Below are 12143 nucleotides of genomic sequence, written 5' to 3'. Positions count from 1 at the left end.
AACCAATAAACACATATACAAATATCAATCATACTATAATCAACCCGATAAGCATAAATATATATAAAATAGTTACCACAGTGATCCCAGAATTCTGAACACGGCTAATACTTGCAAAACGAATAAACATATACTGATATAAATTAGTTACTATTCCGCGAGAAATCTTGCGTCTGCGCAGTCGGACTGTAAACAGTTCCTAAACTAGTTCTTTCACAATACATTCCGTACAGATCTTCAGGGGGAACTCAGAAATACCCAGGGGCGACAAACAGACTTTCTATACGCAGCATGGCTCGCGTAACAACAAGAGACCATCCATTGATAGAGTGCATTGGTATTCCCGATTTTAAAGATTTGGCTGATGATGTATGAATTAGATATTTGTATTATTGTTTTTGAAAACTGACTATTTTCATCTGTGGTTTCTCTACAAAAGTTACTTGCGTATTTTTTGCTTCAGAAGCAATGGAGGAATTAACAGAAGTAAAAACTTTTGGTCAGCTAAAGGTTAAGGGTTCCGTTGTGAATCGGTCATTGCTTAAAATTACAAAAACACTGCCTTTATGAACATTTAAAATCACAAAGGGCTTTTATCAAGACTTATTTCTCAAACATTTGTTCTCTGCATAGTTCCCTGTATAATTTTTTTCCACTTTCTATCCAATTAAGTTTTTTTTCAATTAACAAATTAAGCAGAATTAACTCTTTTGATCCTTATAATAGAGGCTTAGTCTATTACTTGTTCAATACCTCTGTACGGTATCAGGTAAGATATTAAAATATATAAAATGATTATTAATCATTTACTTGAAAAAAGTCGATGAAGTTTTGCAATATCAAAAATCTATGGAAATATTTTAGTTTAAATATTATAGGAAAATTTTCTCTCGAACTTAAAATTTGATAAGGAGACATTTCGTCTGTCTTCATAAAGGCTAAAAGTTTTCTTGCGGTGCATATTTATTGTCGGTCTTAGATAGCAAGAAAAAATATTTTTTTGGCATATAAACAATTCTGTTAAACCTCTAATTATCAAATTTCCATTAAAGGACTGTAAGCGTAATTTCAAGTGACCCTCCCATGCAAAGATGGCAATGTCCGATTCACGATTGTACCATCAAAAGTTTAAGAATTAATTTTATAATTTTAAAAACTAATAATTTTCATTAGTATTTTTTTCTAAAAAATTGACTTGAGAATTTCTAATGCAGGAAAACATATAGGAATTATCAGAATTAAACACTTATAAACCTAAATAAACGACATTATTGATCAGATAAAGGTTCCAAGGGTATCGATGGGAATCGGACAAGGCCATCTCCTTGCATGGGGGTCCACTTAAAATTTCACTTACATTCTCTTTAAATCAGAGTCATTGTCATAAAAGATTATACTTTTTATTAAGACATCCTCTTTAATTATATTATATAATCCATAAAAAATATATCTCAAATATTACTTTTTAAGGACATTAAATAGATTATTTAGAGAAACATGAAGATTACATATTAGAAATTCAAAACGTTTTGTTCTTCTCAATATCTCTTCAATAAGAGGAGTCAAAAGTAAAAAAAGTGAAAGATTACAATGTTACGTGGAATTTACTTTAAGTTAACTTGAAAATGTTCGTTGGTCTACATTAATTAATTCTAACATAATTCTCATCTTTGTATTCCACATATGTATGGGTCGTCCTTCAAGCTCTTTATTTTCTCTACAACCATTAGAAAACAAGAACAATAAAACAAATAAAAGTAAAACTCTAAGTTTTAGAACATAAGTTCTCCGCATACAAGGATAAACATTATCAATATTATATAAATATATATAATAAAGCTCTTTGCTCATATATGTATATAAATTTAAATGTTATTGCTTTTGATGGCCAAACGGCTGGACCAAATTGGCTGACATTTAGTTACACATACGGGGGTAACAAAGGCTTAAAAAACACTTTTAAACAATTTTCCTAAAAATTTGATTTTTTTTAAAATTCGATTTTTCTAAAAATTCATATTTTTAAAAAATTCATATTTTTTAAAAATTCATATTTTTAAAATTCCACGGGCAACGCCGCGGGAACTTCAGCTGGTAAATAATAATAAACCTTGGATAAACCGAAAAACTAACCTCGGAGAATGTTTTAACCTCATGGCGTTGCCTCACTGAACCTCGGGCTGATCTGAAAATGTACAGGGTGTCTAGAAATAACTTGTTTCCTTCTATCTGATTAGTTTATCCAGTAACATATAGGAAGTTACAAAACTTTAAATCAAACCACAAAATCAAGGTCCGAATAAAAAACATTTTTTAGATTCAATCTGTTTGTCAAACTGTTTTCTTGGTCTACAATATCAAATATTTTCATTCCTAATTTACGACAACAACAAATATGTACTTTTATTTTCCGACTAAAAAAGAATCTGAAAAATAATATGAAACCAATCTATTTTTTTTCTAAATTTCCTTATAAAAATTGTTAACAGCTTCATAAAAAAGTACAAACCTTTTGGATAAATATGTTTACTTTGTTTTTATTCCTTCTAAGAAAACTAGCGCAGAGCCAAGGAAAAATAAAATAGAATATTTTTTCCTTCTTAATGAAAAAGTTTTAGCTTTCTATTTGCTCTGAACCTACTCAGACCAGTCTTCTATCCATTTTTTTATCAAATAATGGAATAATGAACAACCTAACCTGCCTCCACTAAACCACCTAACCTACCTCCACTAAACCATCTAACCTGCCTCCACTAAACCACCTTACCTGCCTCCACTAAACCACCTAACCTGCCTCCACTAAACCACCTAACCTGCCTCCACTAAACCACCTAACCTACCTCCACTAAACCATCTAACCTGCCTCCACTGAACCATCTAACCTGCCTCCACTAAATCACCTAACCTGCCTCCACTAAACCACCTACCTGCCTCCACTAAACCACATAACCTGCCTCCACTGAACCACCTAACCTGCCTGCACTAAACCACCTAACCTGCCTCCACTAAACCACCTAACCTGCCTCCACTAAACCACCTAACCTGCCTCCACTAAACCACCTAACCTGCCTCCACTGAACCACCTAACCTGCCTCCACTGAACCACCTAACCTGCCTCCACTAAACCACCTAACCTGCCTCCACTAAACCACCTAACCTGCCTCAACTAAACCACCTAACCTACCTCCACTAAACCACCTAACCTACCTCCACTAAACCACCTAACCTACCTCCACTAAACCACCTAACCTGCCTGCAATAAACCACCTAACCTGCCTCCACTGAACCACCTAACCTGCCTCCACTAAACCACCTAACCTACCTCAACTAAACCACCTAACCTACCTCCACTAAACCACCTAACCTACCTCAACTAAACCACCTAACCTGTCTCCACTAAACCACCTAACCTGCCGCCACTGAACCACCTAACCTGCCTCCATATATCTTGTACCTGTTCCCCTCTGTGTCCCCTCCAATGAGAACCTCCTTCAAATTATGGCAGGAACTTGCTTCTAAATATAATATTTTCAACTTTAGATAAACTGCAAAGGGTGGGGGTGACGATCATTTCACCCCCTGACCAACTGTAGATTCCGCTTTACCTCCTTTTAAGTGCTCATAGAACTCGATACACGAGTGTTTTTGCGAATTATTAATCAAGACGCCGTCTTAATCCTAATTAAGAAAACCTATGAATTTAAATTTGAATTTAAATATCTAATGAATCTGATAAAAATGTTTTAAAAATGTAAACTTGGATTTTCCTTGTATATTTAAACTAAAATATAGAGTAAATTGCCTAGGATAGAGAGATGTCATGAATAAATATCCATATTTGGCAACTATCCACTGTACAGCAGTTGCAGGGTTAACCATCATTTACAGAGTTCTCAGTCGGAAAGGAATTGAGTTTTTGTCACAAAATCTGATTTTCTTATCCCTATATCTTTGCATTTCAATGTCAGAAACCTTAGATATTTCAAACTATGAATTATTTTAGATCAGATGATAATAGTTTGAAATATCAAAGGTTAACACCATCAGGTTGCAAAGATATAGCGATTTGAAAATCAGAATTTGTGGCTAAAACTCAATTCCTTTAAGAAAGTATTGTTTACTTTTTACATTTGGGGGTAAATACATTTTAGTAGATCTTATTTTAAAATCAGAAAACAAAAAGGGAATGGAAAGAAATCACATAAAGTAATATTTCTTAACAAAATATTGATATCTACAAAACTGTGTTGACACCATTCATGAAACCGGGTTTCCGATACTATAGGTTTCATTACGATATGCAAAAGTGTGTAGAACCCTAAAAGGAAACTCGGGAGTTTCTTTCAACCATATTATTTTAATTTTCGGACTCAGGAACGTACTATATATTTGGTTATTATACTGTAGGTTAGGCCAAAATCTCCAATTTATGTCATTTAATAGTTAATAGATGTAAGTGTACAGTACAGCCAAATAGTCTGTCAGGTAGACGAAATCAACCCCGGTCCCAGGTTCTTGTGTAAGTGTACAGTACAGTGAAATAGTCTGTCAGGTAGACAAATCAACCCCGGTCCCTGGTTCTTGTGAAATCAAGGCCCCACGTTGTAATTTCAAGTGTCTTCCATTTCTTTTCTATTATAATAATGTGGAAGCTTGAAAGAGTTTGATTTTGATGATTCCCTCCATTAGTTTCTGAAGCAGATATGCGCAAGTAACTTCGTAGAGAAACCAAAATTTAAACAACCAAAAAATCACTTGACATTACATCAAAAATATTTTTGTAAATTTGAAAATGTTTCATCAAATTTGCAACAAAATAGTCTGTCTTCTTGTTTCACCAATGTAAGAAGAAGAAAAATGTCAGAAGAGGAGCGCAAATGTGTCCTATAGCCTTAGCTTAGAATAGAATAATAATCTAAAAAATCCTTTTTAGAAAGGTTGCGTAGAACTTTTCTCGATTTGTTTTCTACAGAACCTAATCATTTTCATTACTAAATATGATTTTTTTGTTTGTCGGGAAAAGTATCCAAACACTAAGTGTTTTTTAATCTATGTGCATTTGGCATTGCCTTGTCTACTTGTTAGGTTTTAGGAGAATTACGTTTTTGGTGAATTATCCCATTATTTCGCATAGGTCAGAATTAAAAATGCCAACAGTTAAAACAGACAAATCTGCGAAATTTTTTCTTCTGTCGAATTTGTTGATTTTCTTCTTAAATCTAATCATTATAATGCTCTTCTGTTAGTTCCATAGTATTTTAAAGCTGTTTAGTGAGAATCACTTCTGCAGGATAATGGATAAAGTTGCAACATCCCTTTTGTATACTGTATTAAAATATTCCGGTTTGTGTTTGTAAACAAGGAGCATACTCCAAACTTTAAGTTAACCAGGTATGGATGACCAAAGTAAAGTTAGTCGTATCGGAACTTTGTAGAATCTAGGAGCTTTTGACTCACCTGAGCGTATTTGGTATGTAAAATTTTATCTTTATTTTGTATTTTATTATTAAATATATTCAGTATTTGATATTTCTTAGATAATGTATTTTTCAGTGTATTAATAACAGAAGAATAAAGACTAGAATCTCTTCAACCATTGGTACCAGTGCATTCATGAAATTAGACTATGATTCCTATATCTGATTTTTTGCATTTGCCATTTTCTGTTGTGCGCAATGCCCCGTAAAATTCCAAAACAGAGAGAGGGGGATTTTGTAGATCCAGAAAAATAATGTCTGTGGGATACCTGCGTAGAGACTGGAAGCTGGTGGGGTCTTAAATGTAAGACATGCGGCCGCAGCACTCGTCCCCTAGCCTGTCCTAGCCGCAGCGCTCGGCCCAGAAAGTGTCATAACTTAACCTAACCCGTGGCCGCAGCGCTCGGCCCAGAAAGTGTCTTAACCTAACCTAACCCAAAATAAATAATAATTTAATTATTTTTCTGGATCTACAAAATTTAATCCCCTCTCTCTGTTTTGGAATTTTACGGGGCATATGCGCACAACAGAAACTGGCAAATCCCCTGATATTTTGGGTTTGCTCAACAAAAGCTTACCTGAATCATTGATGAATTTTAAAGGAAAACTTTCACTAAAAACACTTTATACGTTAAATATACAAAAACATTTTTCAATAGATTTTTGTCCAGATAGAAACGTTTTTCAAAATTATTTTAATTCTTTGAATGGTTATAACTCCGTCTGCAAAGAAGGAGGTATCTCATTGTTCTTGTTCTTAAAATGAAACATACATAAAAACCCTTAATTTAAATTAAAAATATCTTTTTTCTCAGAATGTTAGATGTGCAAGGGGGGCAACAAAGTTTTTTTGGCGTGCCAGCATTGCCCCTTCCCGTCGCAAAAACTCAAGTTAGCCACTATACATAATTAGATTTAGCTAGCTAGGAAAAGGAGAAAAATTGAAGAAGAAAACTTCTCTGGAACTTTGGTTGCATGGTTTCTTCTTTATGGTTACAGAAGTTTCTTTACATAAAGGGTTATCTAACTTGGGATTTGGACATCTTGAAGAGAGAGACTGGTTAGACATGGAACAGTGATAACCAGAAAACTGTAGAATGGGAAGACGACATTTTAGCAATACTGAAGTACATTTGATGTTGGTACAAAGCAGATTTCTTTACTATGTAGTAAATTTTTAAACACTTACTATGTGAAATGGGTCTGTTTACACTGCACAACTGCTGGGCCTCAAGTCCATTGGAATATTTAAAGTCATTACTTGAGTTTCTAAGTCGACATTCTATTCCAGAGTTTTCTGGTTATCACTGTAGTTGAGCCGAAAGTGCAGTATTGTAAAATGTATAATCCAGGAGAATTTAAAAGATTGAATTTGCGCTCTTGCTAAACAATTATACACCTTAAAAACGCCTTAATCCTGAAAAGTTTCTCTACAATACTACACTTTCAGCTCAACTATGTAATTTTTTAAGTGATAGATGTAGACAGGACAAAATATTTAAAAGTACCATAAAAAGTTTAGTACTAAAAGATTATTTCATATAAAAAAGGCAGACTCACCCGCGACATTTTCAATTAAAACATAATACAGATAAATGTGAGTCCTTGGTGAGAAAATGTTTCAAAAATTATCTTTTTAGTGCCAAGATAACATTTATTCAAACTTTCATAATTGTCTCTTTAAAAAATATTTTTAGAGAAAAACAAAATGGTGTTTCTCTGAAATTTTGACTTCAAAGGAAGGTTTTCTTAGAACAATGCATCAAGTTTTTATCTATTTTAAGAGATTAATTCATTCATTTATCATCCCGGGATATTTTTTTTAATTCTCATGTAATAGTTTAAAGAACGTAATTACCTAATATTTTAATGAAAAATAAATAAATTGTTCTATAGGAAGCATTAGCTCGCAAAAAAAATAAATTATATTATTTTTTTAAGTCCTGATTTGGAAGTCACATATGTTTTTCTGTGAAAATAAGAGTTTTTCGCTAAAAGCTCAGAGCTGGGAACTTTTGAATGGTGGATATCGGGATTAATGCTTGATCCACTCTTTTTTTAATCTCAAGATTAAATAATGCTTGTTCTCCTTTTATTATTTATCTCAAGATTAATTAACCAATCGGGATTAAGGATATCACAATCTTAAGTTTTCAGCTCTGATCATTCTGGATTGTGAGAGTGGTAAAATAGCTTTAGAAGGATTAATTTTCACAAAAACGGGGTCCCAATATTATGATAATTTTGAATAAGGTAAACAATCCCTTTGAAAATGAATTTTAAATGATTTTGAAGTTTGTATCTGGACTTAAAGGAATAGGAAGTTTGTTGAAGATGAGTATAAAGTAATTTCCTCTTCTGTTCGGTTAAATCAGGTTCAAGACTCCTCTCCGCTCCAGGTTCAATGGAGTTAAATTCTTCAGGGGGAGTTAGTTTGTTTTGTAATGATGATTTGGTTTCTATAGTTTTGATGGGTGAGCTATTTAGTAGGATAGGATTTGGTTCACAGCCTAGTTTTGTATCTACACTCCTGCAATTTTTATATAATTTATCAAGAAATATTTTTTCAATTGCGTCGCTTATGTCTACTACTTCTCTATATAGAACTGTTGTATGTTACCACGGTTTACCAAACCTATTATTGTATCATTGTTAATATCTAATACATATGTATTTGGCTTCTATGTTTTTTTTGTGAAATAAACGGCAAAATGTTTAAATAGATTAGAGCTCAAAGAAACTGATTTTCTAATCATTATATATTATATATTCTTAACTTTTGATATTTCATACAATGAAGATACAGAAATAACCAGAAAACTATGGAATAGATAGGACATGTATAACTAATACCAGGACATTAATACCAGAACATGTATTATTAAGACTGGGCCATGTATTATTAAAACCAGGAAATGTTTTATTGATACCAGGACATGTATTTTAATACCTGGGCACGTATTATTAATACCAGGACATGTATTTTAATACCAGGGCATGTATTTTTAATACCAGGACATGTATTATAAAAAGCAAAACACATAACATTTACCAGGACATGTATAATAAAAAACAGGACATGTACTATTAATATCAGGACATGTATTATAAAAAGCAGGACATGAATTATTAACACCAGGACATGTACTATAAAAACCAGGACATGAACTATTAATACCAGGACATGTATTATCATAACCAGGACATGCATAATTAAAAGTATGACATTTATTATTAATACCAGGACATGTATTTTTAATATCAGGACATCTATTATTAATACCAGGACATGTATTATTAAAAGCAGGACATGTATTATTAATATCAGGACATGTATTATTAAAAGCAGGACCTGTATTATTAATACCAGGACATGTATTATTAATATCAGGACATGTATTATTAAAAGCAGGACATGTATTATTAATACCAGGACATGTATTTTTAATATCAGGACATGTATTATTAATACCAGGACATGTATTATTAAAAGCAGGACATGTATTATTAATACCAGGAAATGTATTTTTAAAAGCAGGACATGTATTATTAATACCAGGACATGTATTATTAAAAGCAGGACAGGTATTATTAAAAGCAGGACATGTATTATTAAAAGCAGGACATGTATTATTTAAACCGGACATGTATTATCAAAAGCAGGACATGTATTATTAATACCAGGACATGTATTATTAAAAGCAGGACATGTATTATTAAAAGCAGGACATGTATTATTAAAAGCAGGACATGTATTATCAAAAGCAGGACATGTATTATTAAAAGCAGGACAGTATTATTAATACCAGGACATGTATTGTAAATACCATAAACTTATATTGATGGCATAAATAGTTTCTATTGATGATTACTTGATACAATATACAACAATATACATACACTATGCATACAATACTTGCAATACATACATACAAATATATGAGGTTCAATACTACACACATCCATATATCCATACATCCATACTTAACTTAATGTATCTACAAAATTTTCAGGACTTATTTAATTCACTTAAGGTGAACTATTGTTTCTAAAAAAATGTGTGTAAAAATGTATAAAAAGATATTTTTCAAACTAAAATTGACTAATTGAAATACCAAAATTCTACGAAATCTGGTTCAAAATATATAGAAATTAGAAATTCAGAGTTTGTAGCAATAATTCAGTTTCGTTTTAAATATTCTATGATTTTATAAAAATCAAATTAAGATTACTATTTTACTAATTATATAGTTTCCTAGCTAAGGATGAATGAATATCTCCTAAAGGTTGGTTTGTTTCATTATATCTTGAGTTTCTCCGAGTACCCTCGGTAAGCAAAGGATCTTGAGAACTTCGGATGTCGACACTATTTTTAATCCTCTCTCCTAACCTCTCTGAATTTCTACGGGAGACGGAACTGTCAAGGGTTTGATGACTACCTGGAGTTATCCTAGTAGTATCCTGGTAGTTGGAGCAAATACTTCCTGTACTTCCTGCTCCAATACCTTGACACTTCCTTGAACCGTTCCTACTCCGGTCTAAGGTTTGCGACCTGCTAGATAATCTGTCAATACAAGAGTCTTTAGATATCACTGTTTCTTTACTTGGGTTCCTGGATCTTAATCCTAGTCCGGGTTTGTTATCTCTGGATCTCAGAGATTCACGGGATATCCCTGATTCTCCCGATACAAGAGAATCCCGGCTAGAGTCCCGGGATCTAGCAATATCTTTACTATGATCTCGGGATCGACTGGAAGTTCTGCTGAGATCTTTAGATCGGCTGGAAGTTCGACTAAGATCTCTAGATCTATCTGAAGTCCTGCTATTGATATCTCTGGATGAGTCCATCTCTGCACTAGGATCTCTGGATCTATTTAATCTTTGGTTTAGCTCCAACTCCTCCGCTCCGGATAGGTTCCGTTCTCTCCCGGTCTCATTCTCAACAACTAGGATAAAGTTTGTATTTAGTTCCGGAGTTCCAATAAAGATTTAAAGATTTGAAAGAAGAGATGAATCCAACCTGCTCTCACGTTATGATTAGATCCTATTCTGGAGAGTGGAGTAGAATAGACCGGGGTTTCTCTCTCTCCTCTCTTGTCGTCACAAAGCTGAAACAGAAAAAAAATATTTTAGAATAATTATGATATGATTTTCTGATTTGCGTAAAGAATGCTTTTCATTTTTCATAATATGTCCTTTCAGTCATATTTATAATACTTATTTATACTTCTCAAAAGTGTTCATATTCTTTCTTTATACCCCATTCTTTCTTTATATCCCCTTCTTCGAAACCTTTTAATCCTAATTGGATTTAAAGAGCTAATATTTTTCCTCTGAATTCAATCCTATATTGCCCCCCCCCCTCTTTAAATTTTAAAATATTTTTCGTGATAAAAGACATATTATATATTAAACTATAAAGGGGCGTGCCCCAAAAACATTAAAATTTAAGTGACGACCATGAAAATTTTTTGATTTTTGAAATAAATCTAAAACACACTTTGATCGAATCCTCAAATAGATTATCAAGTATAATAGGTGGCAACAGAGAAATGGACCAAGTGTCAATTATAACAAGGAAAACGAAATTTTCTCACGTTAGTTGACATGTTTTCTAGGATTAACTAATAAAAAGTGTAAAAACATAAAATAAAGGAAACATCTAATTGCACTTATTTTATTGTAAAATAAGCACTTTATTCTAAAATTATCACTATTATTAATAATTTTGTCTGACACAAAAACTGAATTGACACTTGTGACCTCTGTATACGTCTGAGAGTGTACAAATTCTACGTTGCCATCTATTGTACTATAATCTATTTGGAATCCTAAACTATCCCAAATGTGTTGGATGATAGGTTCGTCCCATACGATCATCCTTTTTTTAAATCAAGATCATCCCGCTCTGTTGTTATACACATTGATTTCGCTAGGAGATGATTTAAAAAGTACTTTCTCGTCTTGTTAATTGTTATGTACAGCTTTCTCTTAATACCAGGACATGTATTATCAAAAGCAGGACATGTATTATTAATACCAGGACATGTATTATNACTGATTTATAGTCTGCACTGTACTTTCTCATCTTGTTAATTGTTATGTGTAATGTACAGCTTTCTCTAACTGATTTATAGTCTGCACTGTACTTTCTCATCTTGTTAATTGTTATGTGTAATGTACAGCTTTCTCTAACTGATTTATAGTCTGCACTGTACTTTCTCATCTTGTTAATTGTTATGTGTAATGTACAGCTTTCTCTAACTGATTTATAGTCTGCACTGTACTTGAAAGGAACCGAAGTTTACAATTTGTACAAAATAAAATAATCTCCTTTCTTGATTAAATTCTCTTTATATTGTTCCATTTTTCAAAGGTTTCATTGAAAGACAAGAAAATGAATAATGGAGATATCGTTACCTGTCAAAGTCAAAATGATTTTTTAAAGTTTTTTTTAAAGCATGGAATACCTCTTGAGAAAGAACTGTCATGTCAACAGGTTTAATTTTCCTGAGAGCAGAGAGCTTCTCAAGCCGCTCCCTAGCCTGCTGCTCCACAGCTATCACGAATGCGTCCTGGACATTGCTGCTCTCTGCTAGCTCCTCTGCTGTACAATAATAGTAATAATAATAATAATAAGATATAATAATAAATAATAGTTTAAAG

At 32.7% G+C, this 12143-nt stretch overlaps 1 protein-coding gene across 1 annotated transcript in view; it reads right to left on the bottom strand.

The window, feature by feature from the left end:
* Window positions 1–2133: 2133 nt before the first annotated feature.
* The window catches only part of LOC111704278 (uncharacterized), a gene marked incomplete at its 3' end in the record, with an annotated part of 16016 nt that continues 6006 nt past the window's right edge, over window positions 2134–12143 (bottom strand). Inside the window, exons 4-10 of the mRNA XM_023476484.1 lie at window positions 11948–12084; window positions 10498–10585; window positions 9733–10423; window positions 7831–8007; window positions 6056–6090; window positions 3455–3515; window positions 2134–2185 (exon numbers count right to left, since the gene is read on the bottom strand). Coding sequence (XP_023332252.1) covers window positions 2134–2185; window positions 3455–3515; window positions 6056–6090; window positions 7831–8007; window positions 9733–10423; window positions 10498–10585; window positions 11948–12084 — 1241 coding nt within the window. The remainder of the gene's footprint in view (window positions 2186–3454; window positions 3516–6055; window positions 6091–7830; window positions 8008–9732; window positions 10424–10497; window positions 10586–11947; window positions 12085–12143) is intronic.

The sequence above is a fragment of the Eurytemora carolleeae genome, unplaced genomic scaffold (genome assembly GCF_000591075.1).
Source record: "Eurytemora carolleeae unplaced genomic scaffold, Eaff_2.0 scaffold607, whole genome shotgun sequence".
NCBI lineage: Eukaryota > Metazoa > Arthropoda > Copepoda > Calanoida > Temoridae > Eurytemora > Eurytemora carolleeae.
The sequence above is the reverse complement of the archived record's forward strand: the minus strand, read 5'-3'. Positions and strand labels throughout refer to the sequence as shown.